The 24,356-nt window shown below is 41.6% G+C and overlaps 2 protein-coding genes across 2 annotated transcripts in view; one reads left to right on the top strand and one right to left on the bottom strand.

Annotated features, from left to right (window-relative positions):
• The window catches only part of LOC117329462 (FMRFamide receptor-like), a 48,211-nt gene extending 28,808 nt beyond the window's left edge, over nt 1-19,403 (top strand). The window contains exon 2 of the mRNA XM_033887413.1: nt 17,378-19,403. Coding sequence (XP_033743304.1) covers nt 17,386-18,513 — 1,128 coding nt within the window. The 5' untranslated portion in view covers nt 17,378-17,385 and the 3' untranslated portion in view covers nt 18,514-19,403. The remainder of the gene's footprint in view (nt 1-17,377) is intronic.
• LOC117330130 lies at nt 7,210-9,501 on the bottom strand. The gene has a single exon (XM_033888348.1). The coding sequence runs from the start codon at nt 9,499-9,501 to the stop codon at nt 7,210-7,212; it is 2,292 nt and encodes a 763-aa protein (XP_033744239.1).
• Nucleotides 19,404-24,356: the final 4,953 nt, after the last annotated feature.

The following is a 24,356-nucleotide window of genomic DNA, read 5'->3' as shown; positions in this document are numbered from 1 at the left end:
GTTTGGGTGTGACTCCGTTGGTGTGACTCCGTTGGTGTGACTCTGTTGGTGTGACCGTAGGTGTTTGTTTGGGTGTGACTCCGAGTGTTAGTTCCTGTGTATGCTTCATCATGGTTGTAGGATGTAATAAGCATTTTCCTGATCTGTTGAATTACAGAAATTTGGTTTTAATGGTATCAATTAAAATATATTCAATCAACATGCTTCCGCTGCTTGTGACAACTCTTACACTGGACTGTATAGTGTGACTCCGTTGGTGTGACCGTAGGTGTTTGTTAGGTTGTGACCGTTTGTGTGACCGTAGGTGTCTGTGTGGGTGTGACTCCGTTGCTGTTAACGTAGGTGTATTTTGGGTGTGACTCCGTTGGTGTGACTCCGATGGTGTGACTCCGTTGGTGTGACCGTAGATGTTTGTTTGGGTGTGACTCCATTGGTGTGACTCCGTTGGTGTGACCGTAGGTGTATTTATGGGTGTGACTCCGTTGATGTGACTCCATTGGTGTGACTCTGTTGGTGTGACTCCGTTGGTGTGACTCCGTTGGTGTGACCGTAGATATTTGTTTTGGTGTGACTCCGTTGGTGTGACTCCGTTGGTGTGACCGTAGGTGTTTGTTCGGTTGTGACCGTTTGTGTGACCGTAGGTGTCTGTGTGGGTGTGACTCCGTTGCTGTTACCGTAGGTGTATTTTTGGGTGTGACTCCGATGGTGTGACTCCGATGGTGTGACTCCGTTGGTGTGACTCAGTTGGTGTGACTCCGTTGCTGTGACTGTAGATGTTTGTTTGGGTGTGACTCCGATGTTTCGACTCCGTTGGTGTGACCGTAGGTGTTTGTTTGGGTGTGACTCCGTTGGTGTGACCGTAGATGTTTGTTTGGGTGTGACTCCGTTGGTGTGGCCGTAGATGTTTGTTTGGGTGTGACTCCGTTGGTGTGACCGTAGATGTTTGCTTGAGTGTGAATCCGTTTGTGTGACCGTAAGTGTCTGTGTGGGTGTGATTCCGTTGCTGTTACCGTAGGTGTATTTTTGGGTGTGACTCCGTTGGTGTGACTCCGTTGGTGTGACTCCGTTGGTGTGACTCAGTTGGTGTGACTCCGTTGCTGTGACCGTAGATGTTTGTTTGGGTGTGACTCCGTTGCTGTGACCGTAGATGTTTGTTTGGGTGTGACTCCGTTGGTGTGACCGTAGATGTTTGCTTGGGTGTGACTCCGTTGGTGTGACTCCGTTGGTGTGACTCCGTTGGTGTGACTCCGTTGGTGTGACCGTAGATGTTTGCTTGGGTGTGACTCCGATGGTGTGACTCCGTTGGTGTGACCGTAGGTGTTTGCTTGGGTGTGACTCCGATGGTGTGACTCCGTTGGTGTGACCGTAGGTGTTTGTTTGGGTGTGACTCCGTTGGTGTGACCGTAGATGTTTGTTTGGGTGTGACTCCGTTGGTGTGACCGTAGATGTTTGTTTGGGTGTGACTCCGTAGATGTTTGTTTGGGTGTGACTCCATTGGTGTGACCGTATATGTTTGCTTGGGTGTGACTCCGATGGTGTGACTCCGTTGGTGTGACCGTAGGTGTTTGTTTGGGTGTGACTCCGTTGGTGTGACCGTAGATGTTTGTTTGGGTGTGACTCCGTTGGTGTGACCGTAGATGTTTGCTTGGGTGTGACTCCGATGTTTCGACTCCGTTGGTGTGACCGTAGGTGTTTGTTTGGGTGTGACTCCGTTGGTGTGACCGTAGATGTTTGTTTGGGTGTGACTCCGTTGGTGTGGCCGTAGATGTTTGTTTGGGTGTGACTCCGTTGGTGTGACCGTAGATGTTTGCTTGAGTGTGAATCCGTTTGTGTGACCGTAAGTGTCTGTGTGGGTGTGACTCCGTTGCTGTTACCGTAGGTGTATTTTTGGGTGTGACTCCGTTGGTGTGACTCCGTTGGTGTGACTCAGTTGGTGTGACTCCGTTGCTGTGACCGTAGATGTTTGTTTGGGTGTGACTCCGTTGCTGTGACCGTAGATGTTTGTTTGGGTGTGACTCCGTTGGTGTGACCGTAGATGTTTGCTTGGGTGTGACTCCGTTGGTGTGACTCCGTTGGTGTGACTCCGTTGGTATGACCGTAGATGTTTGTTTGGGTGTGACTCCGTTGGTGTGACCGTAGATGTTTGTTTGGGTGTGACTCCGTTGGTGTGACTCCGTTGGTGTGACCGTAGATGTTTGTTTGGGTGTGACTCCTTTGGTGTGACCGTAGATGTTTGCTTGGGTGTGACTCCGTTGGTGTGACCGTAGATATTTGCTTGGGTGTGACTCCGTTGGTGTGACTCCGTTGGTGTGACCGTAGATGTTTGTTTGGGTGTGACTCCGTGGATGTGACTCCGTTGGTGTGACCGTAGATGTTTGCTTGGGTGTGACGCCGTTGGTGTGACTCCGTTGCTGTTACCGTAGGTGTCTGTGTGGGTGTGATTGCGTGTGTTAGTTCCATGTAATAAGCATTTTCCTGATCTGTTGAATTACAGAAATTTTGTTTTAATGGTATCAATTAAAATATAATCAATCAACATGCTTCAGCTGCTTGTGACAACTCTTACACTGGACTGTATAGTACTAATAGTGCTGTTCACAGAAACACCCTGCCCCAGACAGACATGACCTTCTGCAACCTTTCCTCTGTCTGTATCTTAACTAGCACCCTGCTGATTATAGTCCACACCGAGTCACAGACAGGCATGACTGACATTATTCTGACTCTTAGTGCATTTAGACTAGTCCTCCTCATAAACATTGTATTCCTGGTACTTAAGTACATCACAGCGACTATCGGATCTAATACTGGGATCTAATACTGGGATCCAATACTGGGATCTAATACTGGGATCCAATACTGGGATCCAATACTGGGATCCAATACTGGGATCTAATACTGGGGTCTAATACTGGGATCTAATACTGGGATCTAATACTGGGATCCAATACTGGGATCCAATACTGGGATCCAATACTGGGATCCAATACTGGGATCTAATACTGGGATCCAATACTGGGATCCAATACTGGGATCTAATACTGGGTTCCAATACTGGGATCTAATACTGGGATCCAATACTGTGATCCAATACTAGGATCTAATACTGGGATCTAATACTGGGATCCAATACTGGGATCCAATACTGGGATCCAATACTGGGATCCAATACTGGGATCCAATACTGGGATCTAATACTGGGATCCAATACAGGGATCAATACAGGGATCTTATACTGGGGTCTAATACTGGGATCTAATACTGGGATCTAATACTGGGATCTTATACTGGGATCTTATACTGGGATCCAATACAGGGATCAATACAGGGATCTTATACTGGGGTCTAATACTGGGATCTAATACTGGGATCTAATACTGGGATCTAATACTAGGATCTAATACTGGGATCTAATACTGGGATCCAATACTGGGATCCAATACTGGGATCCAATTCTGGGGTCTAATACTGGGATCTAATACCAGGATCTAATACTGGGATCTTATACTGGGATCTAATAATGGGATACAACACTGGGATCTAATACTAGGATCTAATACTAGGATCCAATACTGGGATCTAATACTGGGATCCAATACTGGGATCCAATACTAGGGTCTAATACAGGGATCTAATACTGGGATCTAATACTGGGATCCTATACTGGGATACAATACTGGGATCTAATCATGGGATCCAATACTGGGATCCAATACTAGGGTCTAATACTGGGATCTAATACTGGGATCTAATACTGGGATCCAATACTGGGATCCAATACTGGGATCTAATACTGGGATCTAATACTGGGATCTAATACTGGGATCCAATACAGGGATCAATACAGGGATCTTATACTGGGGTCTAATACTGGGATCTAATACTGGGATCTAATACTGGGATCTTATACTGGGATCTTATACTGGGATCCAATACAGGGATCAATACAGGGATCTTATACTGGGGTCTAATACTGGGATCTAATACTGGGATCTAATACTGGGATCTAATACTAGGATCTAATACTGGGATCTAATACTGGGATCTAATACTGGGATCCAATACTGGGATCCAATACTGGGATCCAATACTGGGATCCAATTCTGGGGTCTAATACTGGGATCTAATACCAGGATCTAATACTGGGATCTTATACTGGGATCTAATAATGGGATACAACACTGGGATCTAATACTAGGATCTAATACTAGGATCCAATACTGGGATCTAATACTGGGATCCAATACTGGGATCCAATACTAGGGTCTAATACTGGGATCTAATACTGGGATCCTATACTGGGATACAATACTGGGATCTAATCATGGGATCCAATACTGGGATCCAATACTAGGGTCTAATACTGGGATCTAATACTGGGATCTAATACTGGGATCCTATACTGGGATACAATACGGGGATACAATACTGGGATCTAATACTGGGATGCTATACTGGGATACAATATTGGGATATAATACTGGGTGAGATGTTCCCCTAAGTACGTTTGCATTCTTACTAACCAACCCGAAGAACATGTTTATAAAATGTCTGATTGCTTGACTACTGTTACACAACACCCACGACAATCAACACATTAATATATGTTTTTCCACAGTCGTCTTTACTAGCGTTTAGTACAAGGTGTGTAACCGAGCCAACCCTCGTCTATGACTGCCCAAACTTAGCTCTACCGTTTGTTTTTACTGTTCCTATCAGATTAATTACTTATAAAAATTTGGTGTCCTGGGAAGGTCAACTCTGAGGTACACTGGTCCGTAGCACATGCCACATCAATTTGATAAGGCCCCTTACTTCTCCAGCATACACTAATTAGATGTCAACAGACCCCACCGGTTATCTATTGATATATGGAGACTGTCTCCGCATCACTTCTACACACAGAGTCCATCTGCTGGCTATACCGTTACATTAAGATTAAATACCTGTATTTAATCTAACACGGAAATTTTTCTAATTTCTAACCTTTAACACCTCCCTCCTAAAAATAAACTTCTATAACAAGAGAAGTTTATAGGACTGATATCTATCTGATGGGTTGACTCGGTACACGGTTACATTATAAAGATTATACAGAAGAAGTAGACAATACTCACGCTTAAAGCTGAATCCAAATAAATCCATAATAAAATTACTCAATATCCAACTCAAATAGACTTACTGTTCACATTTGAATACACTTATTGTCCACTTTTGAATACACTTATTGTCCAATTTGAATTCACTTATTGTCCACTTTTGAATACACTTATTGTCCAATTTGAATTCACTTATTGTCCACTTTTGAATACACTTATTGTCCAATTTGAATTCACTTATTGTCCATTTTGAATGCATTTACCGAGTTAATTGAAAATTAACCAAGTCCTAAATACGTGATAATCCATCTGCATTGGCATTATCCTTTCCTTTACGGTATCTCACGCAAAAGTTGTATTGCTGTAAAGCTAGTGCCCACCTCAATAGGCGCTGGTTCTTGTCCCGAACCTGGTTTAACCACACTAATGGATTGTGGTCGGTCTCCACGACGAAGTTTGTACCACTTACAAAATGTGCCACGGACTCGATCGCCCAAACTATGGCCAGGCATTCTTTCTCTATCGTGGCATAGTTCCTTTCCCTGGGCAGTAACTTCCGGCTAAGGTATGCTACAGGGTGTTCTTCACTTGCTTGCTTTTGTGTCAAAACAGCGCCAATAGCGATGTCACTGGCGTCTGTTTGCAGAACAAACTGCTCCTCAAAATTTGGCATTGACAGCACTGGTGCTGACACCATTTTAGACTTTAGGTCTTTGAAAGCCTTGGTAGCATGTTCATTCCAGATGACCTTTGTTGGCGCTCCCTTTTTAGTAAGGTCGGTAAGCGGTGCTGCCAGCTCAGCAAAATCTTTGATGAACTTTCTGTAATATCCTGTCATCCCTAGAAATCCACGTACCTGTTTCTTTGTGATAGGTAAAGGAAATTCAATCATTGCTTTGATTTTGTCCGGATCTGCCTGAATTTTGCCACCTCCAACAAGGTGTCCTAGGCACCTTACTTCTTCCTGCCCCAAACTACACTTACTTGGTCGAATAGTGAAGCCATACTCCCTAAGTCGCCCCATCACAGCCTGAACATCCTGCATATGTTCCTCCCAGCTGTTGGAGTGTATGATGATGTCATCAAAATAAGCCAAAACATGGCTTAGACCTTGAAGTAGTTGTGTCATAAGTCGTGCAAAAGTTGCTGGAGCTGTTTTCATTCCAAACGGCATGACGGTGAACTCGTAGAGTCCAAACGGCATTATAAATGCAGATTTTTCTCTGGAATTTTCAGAAAGAGGCACTTGCCAATAACCCTTAGTTAAGTCCAAAGTGCTCAAATATCTAGCATTTCCCAGCTGCTCAAGTATGTTATCGATGCGGGGAGTTGGGTAAGCATCAAACACTGTAATGCTGTTCAGTTTTCGATAGTCCACAAAAATTCTAATCGTTCCATCGCGTTTTCTGACCAAAACTATTGGTGAACTCCATGGACTCTTTGACGGTATGATTAGGCCTTGCTCAGCCATCTCATCCAGTTGTTGTTTTACATCAGCCTGCTGAGTGTATGGAATCCTATAAGGCCGTTGTGTTATGGGAATCTCTGATGTAGTTTTTATCTCATGTTCCACTACAGTTGCCTTCCCTGGCCTTGTCGTAAAGACATCCTCAAAATCAGCACACAACGCCCACAGTTCCATCACTTTGTCACTGCCTACGTTTTTGTTGACGTTAACATCCTTAACTGTCTCCTCCGAGTCATTTGGATGAAAGATTTTCCCCTCCTGACCAACATCGTCACCCTCTACTCTGCTAACTATGTTCATAGCACGGTAGTACCGTTTAAGCAGGTTTACGTGATACGTGACTATTCCTCTGCGACCTCCGACGTTGACCTTGTAATTGACATTGTTGACCCTTTCAGTCACTCTATATGGTCCTTTCCAGTGTGCTAGCATCTTGGCGTTCTCCGTTGGGAGTAGAACAAGGACTTCATCACCTGGACTGAATGATCTTTCAGTTGCCCTTTTGTCGTACCATACTTTGACCTTGGCCTTCCGTTCTGCTAAGTTATTTTGAACCACCTGACTGACATCTTGAAGTTTTTCTCGTATGTTTACTATATGGTCCACCACAGATCTTGGGGTGTCTCCTTCTCCTGTCATGATTCATTCTAGTGCTTGTAAAGGTCCACGAACAGGCCAACCGTACAGAAGCTCGAAAGGAGAAAATCCAGTTTCCTCATGTGGGACTTCACGGTATGCAAACAGGGTATAGGGCAGTAACTCATCCCATTGCTCGACATTACCTCCGCACAGCTTCTTTAGCATGGCTTTCAGAGTACCGTTAAACCGTTCTACTGTGCCACTTGTTTGAGGGTGGTATGGAGTTGTTTTGATACCTTTGATCCCAAGGTTTCTGTAGAGGTACGTCAGTAACTTGCTGGTGAAATTAGTACCTTGATCTGTCAAGATAACTTTTGGGATACCCACACGGCTGAACATTTCCATGAGTTTTGTAGCAATTCTCTCCGCCTCAATGCTAGGTAACGGGAATGCCTCAGGATATCGCGTTGCATCGTCAACTACAGTTAGGATGAACCTATTCCTTGATTTTGTCATTGGTAACGGTCCGACAATGTCCATAGCAATTTTCCCAAATGGCTGTCCAACTCTTGGCACAATGACCATTGGAGCTCTCTGGTGGTCACGTCTAGCCACTTTTTGACACACATCACACGTTTGACAGTAACTTTTTATATCCGAAAACATTCCAGGCCAATAAAATGATTGTAGGACTCTTTGCTTAGTTTTCTCTTGTCCAAGATGTCCTGCTAAAGGTCTGTCATGGGCAAGTTTAATGACAGCTTGTCTCAGTGATTTGGGAAGTACCAACTGTTTTCCAGCTGTTATACCATCTCCAGTCCTCCACTTTCGCCTTAGAATGTCATGTTCCCAATAAAAAGCAACATCATCTTCATCAGCTTCCTCAGCTGACGACAAGGACTTCGCCTTAATTTTACTCAGCGACTCATCCTCTCGCTGTAACTTGGAAAGTTCCTCTGAGTTGACCGTTGACAGCTCATCAACACCCAGCCTTTCCTCCGATCTTTCTTCCATAATGTTTCGAGGTAGTACTTTTGTTACCTCCATTTCACGCTCCACGACATGCTCCTCAGCCTCTTGCTGCTTGGACTGTGCCCTTGTCACTGCCATAACTGACCTGTCAAGAATATCCATTCCTAGTAAAGCTTCAGCAGCCAAGTCCGACACGACACCAACTTGAGCATGACCCTTAAAGCATGGAAGGTCAAGATCCACGATTGCCCGTTTTGCTTGAAACGGCTGGCCAATCGCCGTGTATAACGTCATACACTGTCCTTCAAGGATAGCACTTGGCTTGACAAATTCCTCACGAATTAACGTCACATCAGCCCCAGTATCCTTGACAAAGCTTATTTCCTGTCCGTCTGCAAGACCTGGCACACAAATCAGTCGCTCCCCAATTGTTTGCCTAACAAGATACGAAGCCTGATTTTGTCCTCCTTGTCTTTTATTACTCGGACAGTCCCGGGCAATATGGCCCCGTGCCTTACACTTAAAGCACACCACATTCTTCTTGCCCTCGCCAGCAAATCGCGACATTTCCTGTGAAACCACTTTACTGGCATTCGTACCTCCCGATCCCATAGGTATATGCCCAGCACTCCGCCTATTCTGATCTCTCTGAGGTACTATATAATCCTCTGCAGCCTCTACCACCGTCCCTGTTCCCTGGTTTCTACGTATCCACTGGGACTGTGCTCCTGGCAACGCCTTCAAGAAGTACTCTTCTCGAAAACACTGAATAGTATCACGCTCTCCGATGAACCTTGCCAAATATTGATCTATGCGTGCCATAAGTCCTCGGTATGTTTCATTGTGGTTTCTTTGGATACCAGATAACATTCCGAAATAATCAGACCTCCTTTTGCTGAATCGTGTAATTAAGGCCTTCCGTAGATCTTCATATGTTTTACTAGAGTGAGAAGCAATCTCGCGAGCATCTCCAACAAGTAAGGATTTCAAATGTAAAACTTTGATATCTTCTTCCCATCCTGCTTGCTTGGATACCGACTCAAATTCATCCAAATATGTTAGCACATCTTCTTTGTCATGATTAAATGGTTGTAATTTAAGTTTCACTGGAATTTTCGTTGTGGCTTCAGTTTTTGTTGTGCCACGATTAAGTTCAAGTTCAAGTTCTTTCAGACGCAATTGATGCTGTAATTCCTGGTCTATTTTGTATTTTTCAAATTCTAAGCGTTGTTTTTCTAATTCAATTTCCATTTTTCGTATTTCAAATTCCTTCATTTCAGTGTTGTCTTTTAAAACCTTTGTCATAATAGTTACTTCTTCATCAACTTGTTCCTCTATCTGTTCACCAGTCATTAGTTCTATCAGGCTTTCCTCAGTTGCCATACTGCACTGTGATATGTTACTGCATACAGTTCATAGACCTCCTTTGGCTCAAACAGCTATAATAGCCAATAACAGTTTCTTGATATACCAAAATTAAAACACTTAATTAAGATACATATATCCCAGAAATGTGTTCAATATATCCCAGAGATGTGTCTGACAGATATATCCCACCGCTGCCACCAAAATGTTACACAACACCCACGACAATCAACACATTAATATATGTTTTTCCACAGTCGTCTTTACTAGCGTTTAGTACAAGGTGTGTAACCGAGCCAACCCTCGTCTATGACTGCCCAAACTTAGCTCTACCGTTTGTTTTTACTGTTCCTATCAGATTAATTACTTATAAAAATTTGGTGTCCTGGGAAGGTCAACTCTGAGGTACACTGGTCCGTAGCACATGCCACATCAATTTGATAAGGCCCCTTACTTCTCCAGCATACACTAATTAGATGTCAACAGACCCCACCGGTTATCTATTGATATATGGAGACTGTCTCCGCATCACTTCTACACACAGAGTCCATCTGCTGGCTATACCGTTACATTAAGATTAAATACCTGTATTTAATCTAACACGGAAATTTTTCTAATTTCTAACCTTTAACAACTACACACCAATATTGCTGATTTCCGGTTATAATTGCTTGCCTACACACCAATATTGCTGATTTCCGGTTATGATTTCTTGCCTACACACCAATATTGCTGATTTCCGGTTATGATTGCTTGCCTACACACCAATATTGCTGATTTCCGGTTATGATTTCTTGCCTACACACCAATATTGCTGATTTCCGGTTATGATTTCTTGCCTACACACCAATATTGCTGATTTCCGGTTATGATTGCTTGCCTACACACCAATATTGCTGATTTCCGGTTATGATTTCTTGCCTACACACCAATATTGCTGATTTCCGGTTATGATTTCTTGCCTACACACCAATATTGCTGATTTCCGGTTATGATTGCTTGCCTACACACCAATATTGCTGATTTACGGTTATGATTTCTTGCCTACACACCAATATTGCTGATTTCCGGTTATGATTTCTTGCCTACACACCAATATTGCTGATTTCCGGTTATGATTGCTTGCCTACACACCAATATTGCTGATTTCCGGTTATGATTTCTTGCCTACACACCAATATTGCTGATTTCCGGTTATGATTTCTTGCCTACACACCAATATTGCTGATTTCCGGTTATGATTGCTTGCCTACACACTAATATTGCTGATTTCCGGTTATGATTGCTTGCCTACACACCAATATGGCTGATTTACGGTTATGATTTCTTGCCTACACACCAATATTGCTGATTTCCGGTTATGATTTCTTGCCTACACACCAATATTGCTGATTTCCGGTTATGATTGCTTGCCTACACACTAATATTGCTGATTTCCGGTTATGATTGCTTGCCTACACACCAATATGGCTGATTTGCGGTTATGATTTCTTGCCTACACACCAATATTGCTGATTTCCGGTTATGATTTCTTGCCTACACACCAATATTGCTGATTTCCGGTTATGATTTCTTGCCTACACACCAATATTGCTGATTTCCGGTTATGATTGCTTGCCTACACACTAATATTGCTGATTTCCGGTTATGATTGCTTGCCTACACACCAATATTGCTGATTTCCGGTTATGATTTCTTGCCTACACACAAATATCGCTGTTTCCCGGATATGATTCAGCTGCCAAGCTAGCGGCCTACATCTATTTCTCTGCTGCTATATCTATTTTGTATTAAATCAAAAATTTTAATTTGTTTAATTTGATTTATATTAATTTTTGAAAGTTTGATATTGAGTTGAATTGAATTAAAATTCTAGTTTAATTTGAATATACTATACACTGTCCAATGAACAACGATAAATCAAAGTAAGATAATAACTATTTCCATATTCTTACGACGTCCATAGCATGTTAAAACACAATAGAACGGATTCCTCTACATGTATATATATATGGCGGCATCCATTTTAACGATTAAGTAGATTATGTGTCAGCGGCATTTATAATCGGATGAGACGATCTGGGATGGCATGACTGCAATTATATCCATACCACGACAGAATTCCGTACATTAGATAGATCCCTGGTATTACAACTAATCACTAATCTTATATGGTTGTATGAGCTAGTCCAGGCAATGATTCTTATTGAAGAACCTCTAAAATCAAGTCCGTCCGGGCTCATTATATATGTCAGCATCCATTTCAGAGGACGTTATATGGTAGATCGTCTGTGGTGAGCTAGGTAGATAGATATCCTTAAAGTATTGAAATTATAGGTAGATTTACTATACTCTGGTATAATTCAATTTATTCTAATAAATTGTCTAGCAATATTAATAGATTAATGTACCGCTAACATGAAAATGGAAATAGTTTTAAATGGATAAATTATATGAAAACTATATTTTTTGATATTGGTTTATACTTTGTATGGAACTTACCGGAAACTTGTACATTAACTAAAGATAGTTTAATGTTGATTCTATAGCAAAGACTTCAGAACCAATTTATTCAGAAATGATTTAATGATGTGGATGTGTCATCTAGAGGACAGATGTACTCCATGTTTAAGTCTAAATTTTAAATTGAACATTATCTTATTAAATTGAATGTAAGAGAACAAAAAAAAAAGGTAAATATCCGTACATCAGATTTGCATTTGCCCATAGAAAAGGGACGGTGGGCTGGTATATACCTCGTAATGGTCGAATCTGTCCTTCGTGTTCTAATGGTGTTTGGTGACGAATACCATTATTTATGTGTTAGTAATTATGATTTAGTATGCCAAATTAGAAATTTATAAATTCTACACTATTATTGTACATACCGTAATCTGGCAAAAATGAAAGGTTTGGTTACTCTATGTAATGTCCGTGTGCTCTCAATATCAGTAAGTTTGTCGAAAGACTTGAAAAAACTCTAAACTGTGTATGAAATTGTTTGTGTTCCGTCATTTGTAAAATTTGCTTTTTATATGTGACCTCTTGTAACAAACATGTGTGTCTGAGTGGACAATAAAAATTTGAACCCGTATAGATTGCATTTGAATAAATGAATAAATCGCTTATGTCGCAAATACTCTGTCCACAGTTAGAAAAAAAATCGCTCTAGCAATTTGTCTTTTATAATTACTTTTCTCTGCATATTTATTAAGAAATTTAGCTTTCAATCGGAAAACAATGGCTGTAAACGGTCAGTTGATCTATTGGTCCGTTTGGGTTTCTGTCCGGGATATATCTACCGTTAGCCGTACATTTTCCTCTTCTTAAAATAACGCACGGAAACTCATTCGGCTAACCTCGGCCGATTCCGGTAAAGGTACGGAATCGGCCGAGATGTGACGAGTGACGGAAACTTTGTACGGGTCGGCTTCTACCCCATGGTGTAATGACTGTACTATTTCTGAACTTGGAATTCCAAACACCTCCCTCACTATCACAGCTTATATTTTCTGAGTATTAAGAACACCAACATGTTCGTGAAAGATCTCCCAATCGTTTGTGTTTGTAGATTATGGTACACTACCTAGTTTTTGTTAAGAACTTAAGAGATCTAGAACACCCTTAAATTTTAGGCTATGCTACAACTGAAGAAATATGTCCTTACAACCAACCAATTGAAAAAATATATTTTTGAAACAGCCCCTGTGTATAGAAAGTTGAGCCAAGTATAAAATGTCTGGCAGCCACTGATTGGCCAGTATGTTATGAAGTGAGAAAATAGATATGTAGCCTGATAGTTAAGTATCAATAAGAAATGTTGATATAAATTTCGTAAGTCCGATTGATTTTTTCCCAAAAAGTTCAGGTAATAATAATTAACAGGTAAACATTTAAGATTTTTGAGAATTTTTACTGCGAAATTCACCCATTTTCAAAATGGCTACCCTGGAGAAAACTTGAGCTGAAGGACCCAACTTTTTTTTTATTAGGTGTTATATCAGACCCTAAACTTTTGTTATAAACCATAATTGTCATATTGAATTCAAGAATTTGAATGAAATACTCCAAAACGTTAACACTAAAGTCTATGGGAAAACAATTGGTTGGTTGGTCCCTAAAAGGTCTTAGGGGAAATTATATGAAACACACAGATAGACTTTGTCTGGCGTGCCTATCCGGTATATAACAGGAGTGTTTGGTTTCTCTATTTCAAACGTGGTAGGCTTTGAAACCTTTAAGTTGTGAGATGGCCGTCCAAAGATTCCGCATGACGTCACCGGTACACTTTATTTGCATACGCGAAATTATACTTGGCCACGTTTCCCTTTGATTCAAGCCGATATTATTGTGGTAGAAACAGGTCACACGACTCGAGATTGTTGGATATGGAATTTATTTCACACTCGTAAGTTATTTTTTTAAAGTTGCAAAAAACACTCGCTAAAGCTCGTGTCTTTTGTAACTTTTAAAAAATAACTTACTCGTGTGAAATAAATTCCATATCCAACAACCACTCGTTGTGTAACCTCTATTTAAACAATAACCCATGACTCTTTAACATACATGTATCTACCAATATCTGGGAAGTGGTGATCACTACAATGATGGCTACATTACTAACGATCCAGAACATCTTACTGTAATTGGGTGACTACGTAGTCGTCAGTATGTATCTGATTAATTGGTCTTTCTCCAATGTTTGCTGGCTTATCGGCAGCTTATTTTTCGATTATGGACCTGGGATATTTGCATTGGTACGTTCCAACAATGCTGCGATGTAAATGTACTCTACTTCGCTGTAACTGTACACTGTACTGATCCCTAGGGTCGGGGAAGGGTATTTGGGGTCACCTGTCCGACCTGTCACCACGTGGGTTTTCTGCGGGTACTCCGGTTTCCCCTCACAGTAAGTTCCCGGTACACTTCCATCCAAACATCGCTATTGTAAGATAAATAAAGCTTATTTATACTCCTGAAATACAACAAAGAAACTGGCGAGCCATCCGTTCAACACACATCCAGCGCGCCCAATGGCTAGCTTCCATTCTCCAACATCAGCAGCTTAATTTACAAACATGTAGTCATCTGAACACTTTATCCATATTGACTCATCGTATGTTCGAGTTGGCAGTACCTGTACTGTGAAATGTGAGGAAATCCTCGGATTCAACACTTCATGTTTAACCTCTAACCTCTTATAAAATACCATTATGATACTATTGTGGAATCATTACTCTGATTAGTAACTGGAAGAGATATTCTCATACCTGAGATGTTCAAATGAAGACCGTTAAATATCATACGTATCACAAAATACATGGCACTGTGTGATGGGAACAGCACGAGAGAACGTTTTGTAAAAATGATAATAATAAATAAATGAATCATGTGTGACACCTTAAGAGTAAAGCTTCGGCTGTTGATTGAGGAAGATAATTTCTTCCCGACGACTGAACTCGAACTATGACAGAACAAACCTCGCCATATTGTCTTGTGTGCGTACTGTATCTATTGGCTTCGTCAGACTTCATGTTTTAGTACAATCTGTAAAATCATATCAGGTCATAAATCATAAGTCATACGTCATACGCAAACATACCCGCGTGTATTCCCTGAATAACAAGCCTGTAATATACAACTGTGTATACAGTTTATATATGTATGTTACTATAATGTATGTTATTGTTTCTAGTTTGTTATTAACATTAATATTTAATTTGAAATTAGAATGTTTAAAATAATATCATACCTATATATTGATAATAGATGAATATAAATGCTTACCCGGCATACCGAGTAATTTTGGTGAGATGGAATATAGTGATTATGTATGATACGTTTTGCCGTCTTGGCTTCCATACCACCGACATGTAATTTGTATGATTGGCCCGTACTACCGGGAGGGGTATTGTGCAATATGAGCTGCTGGCTTTTAATTAAACATGGTTAATAAATTACTGTCCGTATTCCAATGACAATCAAGCATGTATATGACACAGAATGCTTCACAAAAATATAATTGCACAGGAAAGGTCTGTTAATTATTAAACGGTCATGGGAGAAATCACGAAAATAATAATAATTAAAAAAAAAAAAAAAAAAAATCCCGACGTGATTAGTCCTTACAGGTACACATCCAACCAATATACCTGGCAGGTTGTACAGCTAATTACATCAGGTACCGACAATGTTACCCAGCCACCCAACCGATATACCTGACAGGTTGTACAGCTAATTACATCAGGTACCGACAATGTTACCCACCCAACCGATATACCTGACAGGTTGTACAGCTAATTACATCAGGTACCGACAATGTTACCCAACCACCCAACCAATATACCTGACAGGTTGTAAAGCTAATTACATCAGGTACCGACAATGTTACCCGGCCATCCAACCAATATACCTGACAGGTTGTACAGCTAATTACATCAGGTACCGACAATGTTACCAACCAGCCAATATACCTGACAGGTTGTACAGCTAATAACATCAGGTACCGACAATGTTACCCAACCACCCAACCAATATACCTGACAGGTTGTACAGCAAATTACATCAGGTACCGGCAATGTTACCCAACCACCCAACCAATATATCTGACAGGTTGTACAGCTAATTACATCAGGTACCGACAATGTTACCCAACCACCCAACCAATATACCTGACAGGTTGCACAGCTAATTACATCCGTTACTGGGAGGGGAGGTATACAGCTCAGCCACAAGATCAGTCATTGTAATTTTAGTTAATTATATATACGTCACTGAAAACTCTCCCTCTGTACTCTTGTGTCTTGTGTTTCCTATTTTCTTCTTAACAACAGATGTTTTTATCAGAAATGATCAAACATCATATACATATGTACGTCAGGATTGTTCAAGAGACAAACAAGCCTACGTACTTAAAAGCTACGACAAAAAATTGTCTGTTATAAAAGACCAAATCCTATCATCAATTTGAGAAACATTCATGTTCTAAAATGCCCATGTACAGATTTGTCAAATGAAATAATAGCAGGTGGTAATTGGAGATTGTGTCCGACGTCATCGCTGGTCAGCAAACACAGACAAAAACAACAATCAAGCGATTAATATCTCAAAGCGTCGTTGGAGAATCAATGATCAATTGATATTTCCTTATACTTAATCGAGATCAAGTTTCTTACAAATGACGTTTGAAAGTGCTTGTCAGAAGCATTTTTGAAATTACGGTGGTTTTGTGTATTCAAGAACTCGTATTGAATCTTCAACATTACACAACCAAATAAAAATTTCGTAAAGACACGTTTTTTATACCAAACTCAGGATTACCACACTCTTCTGTATTTTGATGTTTGCTTTAACGCGTGATTTCCTTACTTTGAACAGACAGATGTTAAATGGTAAAGTGTTCAGAACCTCAGTTCAATCTCCGATGTCAAAAGTGATGGCTAATTGATAAAATGTCTACTGTGTCTGCATGGTACTGCATCATTGAACCCTTTGATACTCAAACGGAACGCACAATATTGGTCTACTAATTCACTTCGGGTATCGAGGTTTAACCAGTAGTTTGATTTATTTGGTTTATTTTGTAAACATCCTATTAACAGCCAGGGTCAATTAAGGACGTGCCAGGTTTTGGAGGTGGAGGAAAGCCGGAGTACCAGGAGAAAAACCACCGGCCTACGGTCAGTACCTGGCAACTGTCCCACGTAGGTTTCGAACTCGCAACCCAGAGGTGGAGGGCTATAGTAATGTAGTGTCGGGACACCTTAACCACTCGGCCACCGCGGCCCCAATAGAAACATGCGTTATATTTTTTTCAATCGTTAATAAATGTTTTAAGACTTGTGTGTTATTATGAGGACTGAGGACTTAACTGAGATTTCTTTGTGTATTACAGATAGCAGCATGAGATCTCAACTAGACATGGACATTAGCACGTCAGCTAACTACACTCAGGTTGGCGATGAGAATACCACGTCACTTCCGGACCTGCCTACCACCCATATAACAGACTTTGCCTTCGTCATATATGTCGTGTTGCTGCCGACGGTGGCGGTGCTTGGCATGGTCGGCAATGTCCTGACGATGGTCGTACTCTGGAGCAAGCGAATGCAGTCGACAACAACGTTATTCCTCCGCGGCCTCGTCCTCACTGACGTCGGGGTCATTGTGGTTCTTACGATAGCCATTACCCCGCTTGCAGTGGGCATGCACGGTAAGACACTTCCGGTGTACGTACACTCTATCTACCCTCATTTGTACGGACCGTTTGACTTCCTTGCGATGTCTGTACAACAGTGTAATGTGTGGATCCTCGTATCCGTGTCGGTGGAGCGCTATATCGCAGTTTGCCATCCATTAAAGGCGGCCTACTACCGCACCCGCAGAAAAACCATCATTACACTGGTGCTGCTCGCTGTCTCATCTGCCGTGTACAACGTCCCACGGCTATTCGGCACAGTTGCACTACCTACCAAGTGTAAGCTTCCCGAACTAGAAGGATTCACATGCTATGGCATTGATTTGACGGACCTCGGGAGGAACTTCTTTTACAAGGACGTGTACAAGGTGTGGATGTACGCCATCGTGATCTATCTACTTCCGCTCATTACTATGTCAGTGATTAACGTCCTCATCATCCGGGAACTTATACGCATGCGTTCCAGACGGCGGGATCTGGCTACCTATTGTCATCAACAGCAGAAGGAAGACAACGTGACGTTGGTCCTTGTCCTCATCATGACAGTCTTCATACTCTGTCAGACCCTTGCGTTCTTCAATCAAATAGATGCTTTATTCGATGACAAGACTGTGCAGGAAAACTACATCGCGGTCATTAGCTTCCTGTATGTTGTCAACTCGTCCGTGAACTTCCTTATTTATGTACTCGTTGGTAAAAAATTCCGGCATGTTTTATTCGCCCTCTGTCGGCGATATCGGCGGAGGTCAAAGTTCTGTCCCGCACGGAATGGCTCCAGTCACAGTCTCGAGAACACCATGGTTACGGAGTTTCCCCATACAGCCCTTTCCTGATCTATTTCCTTTGCCCCTTTCCCGTGGATATACAGACCCTCTTTCGCGTGTGCAGTGTAACATGTATGTGTACGTAATCACTTATGTACCTGGCAGCGTACTTGTTCGATACGTGTTTGTCCCATGTTTACATAAATTGTGACGTCATGTGCTGTGAAATATGTGCCCGTGATATTTCAAAAGATTTTATTGGTATTCATATTTTATTCAAGCTTTATCGTCTTGAAGTATTTACTTTGGATGCAAACGTACATGTCATTATTATGACTTCTACGGTTCGATAAGGTGGGACATGTCCGTAATTCACATCCGGTCACGTGATATCGTTGAATCACTTCAATGTCTTGATTGAGCGCTTGTTATGCGCTGTGACGTCACCATATTGTCGGATGTATGTTAAAACCTCAGGTTTCAATTCGAATCTCATTCAGGAACAGAATACACATATTTATTAAAATTACTTCACGTGCAGACTCACGAATACCATATTATTAATGCAGAGCTTTATTTTACGAAATCTATATTATTGAAACATGTTACACACACATTACTGGTCCATACGAACACGTTTGTGTCATATCGGGTACAACGACAGAGGACCAAAACGGATAACCTTTCCCAGAACAATATTAAAACTGTATCCATGCTTAGTATTGTATAGTATTACAGATTTTTGGTAATCATACCAAAGTTTGAGAACTCGGTACACAACACAGGAGTCACCCGTGTGTACGAGAGATGTGTGTTATTGACATTCATATCATCTGTTATACCCGCCATCTACCGCGGAGTATCTCCACAGTCTTAACTTCATTTTAATAATTTAAATCGTTATACCATTTTATTGTCTCATTGGAATATGTTGCCTATATAAATATTTAATGTGTGAATAGTCTTTTTTATTTGTTTTTAATTCAGAAAAATCAGCAAGCCTCTGATTCATCCTCTCGTACTTCACAGTATAAATTACCGTACGAATCGGGAAGTTCAGCTCGAACGATGGAAAAGCGAAAAACTTGAAGCTACTGTTAGACAACTCAGTCGGTCAGACGAAGTCCAGTGATTCTCTCGAGTCTTGGGTAGTGTCAGTTAGTAGCCAATTAACACTTAAACATAGACATGGCATAGACAATAAGAGATGGACAAGATTTAAATAAAGGCGGTATTCTGATTCAAACTGTATAAGATTGACAAATTATGAACAAACTTAATATTTACGTGTAATTATTGGCAACATAAAGTGAGAATAAGACCAGGTGCCCCAAAAGAGTAAGCCTTAACTCATTTCTACTTCACCGACAGCACTCACTAGTAGTGTGCAAATCATGATAATGCCATGTTCTCTATACGAGAACAGGGGCATTCACAACGAAGGGAAAATGCATATTTAAGTGCATAACACATTTTATATCGCACAAGGAAACATAATATTTCCAAATATGACCAAAATGACGCTCCTAAAAGTCACTATTAGCCTGCATCTCTCGTTATCATAGATTGTAAGTTTTACCGTTAACAGCTGACATATTTAACAGAAGTCGTGATATCGGGAACGAGTCGGTGAGTATCAAATCAACTGCGACGTGTAGAACGTTGGTTGGTAAGTTGCTATCCTGAAATGGGAAACTCACAATAGAAAAAATATCAGCGCTGTTATCATAGAACAGAGTGTCCTTAGGATTGAATTTCCGGGTATATCTTATAGACTTGTTAAACATCCCATGGACGTGTTGTATATCTTACTAACATGCTAAATATCCTACTGACATGTTAAAAAAATACAGATAAAAGACAATATATAGGATATGATATCTCTGAAACAATTGCGGAGCTCTGTTTGTCCCTTCGCGGCTATTTTGTCAGCTTTGCTTTGTTTATGTTGATTACATTCATCAGTTGCTTGGGAGAGTTCTGGTACATGTATATATACCGCATAGACTGTATCTAACGCTAATATAAATGAAGGTAAGTGGTCCATTCTCTATTGACGTTGGTTGGTAAACACCTCTGAGGATACTTATCTTGGTAACCCGACAAAAATCTCACGTTGTCTAAAGTGGATTACATCATTAAACGGACCAATCAAAATGGAAGGTATGCTATCGCTTAACTGGAGGTATAAAGCGTGCTGACAGATCCAAACACCCTTGGGGTACCAATCAGGTGTAAGATGCTGGTGGTACACTTTAACACGTTGTGTTTGCTTGTCTTAGAAGTCCTTTTATATTGTATTGTAAAGGATACAGTAACAAATAACTTATTATCTGCATATGTTTACAAGGAATAAATCATTTTGCATACTTTATGATGTAAAGGAGCCATGAGTTAGTCCAATCAGTGTTAAAACGTGTGGTTAAATCACATTATCTGCTAAAATAGAATCGCTGTGGTTTTCATATATTTAGAAATCCAGAGATTCAGGGACGTCAGAACGCATCTTCGTGCCATGTTTTTATGAAGCCATTAACGAGTTTGAATTACGAGAAATTGTGGAGAAGTCTAAAATTAGATTCCGGAACATTTGTCCAGCTGAATATCAAGACCCAAGTTACAAGAAAATAACAGAGCACACTGACATGGAAACGAATTCGTACTTCTAACTCAGAATCGATGGAATGTGGGACACAAAATAGATTTGTGTGGTGATCCCTGAAAAAGTAAACGGAGCCAGGTGTTCCGGAAGAGTAAGCGCTTTTGCTGCAACGACGAATTCAAGGAAATGACTGAGGTCATGGGATCAGTCCACTCCATAAATGAGGGCGTTTTTCTGGTTAATGTGTATTTACCATCGTCCTTATTTAGATGTAATAGTATTCTTTATTTCTTTGCAGAGGGATTTTCTAAACATTTACATGCAATACAATTTAGGCAGGATTGTAGAAAGAGTGGTGTTTATCCCGTCCATACTAGAGGGCTCCTGTTTGCGGTGAATCTGACCTTGTGTCTCCTCTCGTCTGTCCTCCATCACTGTCTTTACAGAGCTGTCTACACCAGCTTGCAGACCTTGTCAGAATTTTCAAAGTTGGTAATTTGTATGCAAAGCCTTCTTTTTGTTTTTGCTGTTAGTGTGTGTGTGTGTTTTTTTTGTTTTTGTTTTATTTTTTTGTTTGTTTTCTATTCCTCAGATTCATTACTAAGAGAGATGTGTTATTTAGGGCAATAGTAATGAATTCAGTAAAATAACATGTCCCATTTGTCGTTACTGGTAACGGTCAGGTGTTTATTTTGATAACCGACAATTTCCATCCGTATCCTCGTCTTAACCTTTCGTTGGTTTCGGGCAACACGAGTATATTTCCATCTAAAGCTTCACGGAATTTATTTAAGGTTCATGGTCACCGGGGCAGAAATGGCAGCATCTATTGAGCTCCAACTTCTCTAGCCAAGGGTGTTTAATTCGATAATCTACCTTTTGAAAAGGAGAGTATCGTATTGAACACCCTTGGCTAGTGAAGTTGATGGAGTCCATACTTAAGAGATTATTATACAAGTGGCCTATATAGTGTAAAACAAATATTGCCTATCAGACCGCTGTCATCCTGAATCGAGTTTTAATCATCGCGAAGTTCATCTCGATGATTGAACACAGTCCAGTAGATTGTAGGTATTCTATAAATAGATTAATCCAAATATGGCGGTTGTTCTCCTTCTGGGGAGCCATGGGCATGGTGTTACCGATATTAATTAATCGCCTGTGATCGTATATGTACAACATATCAATTAGATTATAACATGTCGATAAAGTTTAACGTTCTTGTTTCTGCTATATATGGTATGAAAAATCATTTTCTTTTAACGTATACTCTTAATATGCCATGTTTTCCATTCCTTTTCAATGATATGCTCTTCGTGAAGTTGTCCAGAAGATATCTTAAATATACAGTTGTATGTGTGTATAATGGTACCAAGAGTAGTTACTACTCGGTAGAGAAAACCGAACAAGGTTGTTTACGGTTTTATCTTATATATATTAAGGGTCGTGTATCCTATTTTAATACAAATCACCGCGAAGAGAAATATTCAGTCTTTCAAACGAGTGTTTACAAGTATTGAGCAAGTTACGACTTGACTAATTCGAAAAAGTAGTTATATTATGCTTGGAAAACTTATGCCTGTCCGCTTTTGGGAATTCGTGCCATAACCATGTGATTGAATTGTAAAAAGCCTTAGTCCTTATAGACCAAGATAGACTGAAGGATACTGAGAAGAAGCATTAAAACAGTTCCAGATCGACCAAATGCCTACATCAAAACAAAACACTGGACATCGAAAACGGAATATACTGCTGTAGACATGCAGTCTAGAACGCTGACTGCAATAGGCGAGACGAAACCTGTATCAGTGGGGGGAGTCAAAGCAGTAACTGAAGTGTGTACATGTACAGGAGAGTTACAGTGGGGTTCTAGTATAAACCCTTGAGTACTGATCTTTATGTTTCGATAGAATCAGTTGGTCACGCGCAATTAACACATTAACGAACCAGAAACAAGGTATCACTCTCACCTTTTTCGCATCACAACGGTTTCCAAAGAAAGTCTTAAAGCAGTTGCTGTTTATCTGCACGCAAGTTCTCACACGTCACTGGTGTCGGTGGGCCATCTACCTCCGGAACTCTCTTCACACGACACTGGTGTCGGGGGCCATCTACCCACTCCCCCCCCCCCCCACTCGGCGGGGCCATCGACTCCTCCTTCACACGACACTAGTGTCGGGGCCATCTACCTCCGGAACTCTCTTCACACGACACTAGTGTCGGGGGCCATCTACCTCCGGATCTCTCTTCACACGACACTGGTGTCGGGGGCCATCTACCTCCGGAACTCTCTTCACACGACACTGGTGTCGGGGGCCATCTCTCTCCGGAACTCTCTTCACACGACACTGGTGTCGGGGGCCATCTCCCTCCGGAACTCTCTTCACACGACACTGGTGTCGGGGGCCCATCTACCTCCGAACTCTCTTCACACGACACTGGTGTCGGGGGCCATCTCTCTCCGGAACTCTCTTCACACGACACTGGTGTCGGGGGCCATCTCCCTCCGGAACTCTCTTCACACGACACTGGTGTCGGGGGCCATCTACCTCCGGAACTCTCTTCACACGACACTGGTGTCGGGGGCCATCTCCCTCCGGAACTCTCTTCACACGACACTGGTGTCGGGGGCCATCGCCCTCCGGAACTCTCTTCACACGACACTGGTGTCGGTGGGCCCTCTACCTCCGGAACTGTCTTCACACGACACTGGTGTCGGTGGGCCATCTACCTCCGTTACTGTCTTCACACGACACTGGTGTCGGGGGCCATCTACCTCCGGAACTCTCTTCACACGACACTGGTGTCGGGGGCCATCTACCTCCGGAACTCTCTTCACACGACACTGGTGTCGGTGGGCCATCTACCTCCGGAACTCTCTTCACACGACACTGGTGTCGGGGGCCATCGCCCTCCGGAACTCTCTTCACACGACACTGGTGTCGGTGGGCAATCTACCTCCGGAACTGTCTTCACACGACACTGGTGTCGGTGGGCCATCTACCTCCGTTACTGTCTTCACACGACACTGGTGTCGGGGGCCATCTACCTCCGGAACTCTCTTCACACGACACTGGTGTCGGTGGGCAATCTACCTCCGGAACTCTCTTCACTCTGGAACGCTTACGAATTCCATGTTTAAAGTGTAATAAAATATCGGGGGGAAATAAAACACATAAATACATTTTGTCTCCAGTTGTCCATTCCTTTCATTGACTTTATTGGACCGTCTAGTTACATGTGTCCAGCTTGGGTGAGTGAAGCATGTCTGAGTAAAATGTGTAGGCCTACGGCGGTCCAAGGCAAGATT

This window comes from Pecten maximus, chromosome 6 (genome assembly GCF_902652985.1).
Source record: "Pecten maximus chromosome 6, xPecMax1.1, whole genome shotgun sequence".
Lineage (NCBI taxonomy): Eukaryota > Metazoa > Mollusca > Bivalvia > Pectinida > Pectinidae > Pecten > Pecten maximus.
This window is presented reverse-complemented; position numbering and strand designations above follow the sequence as displayed.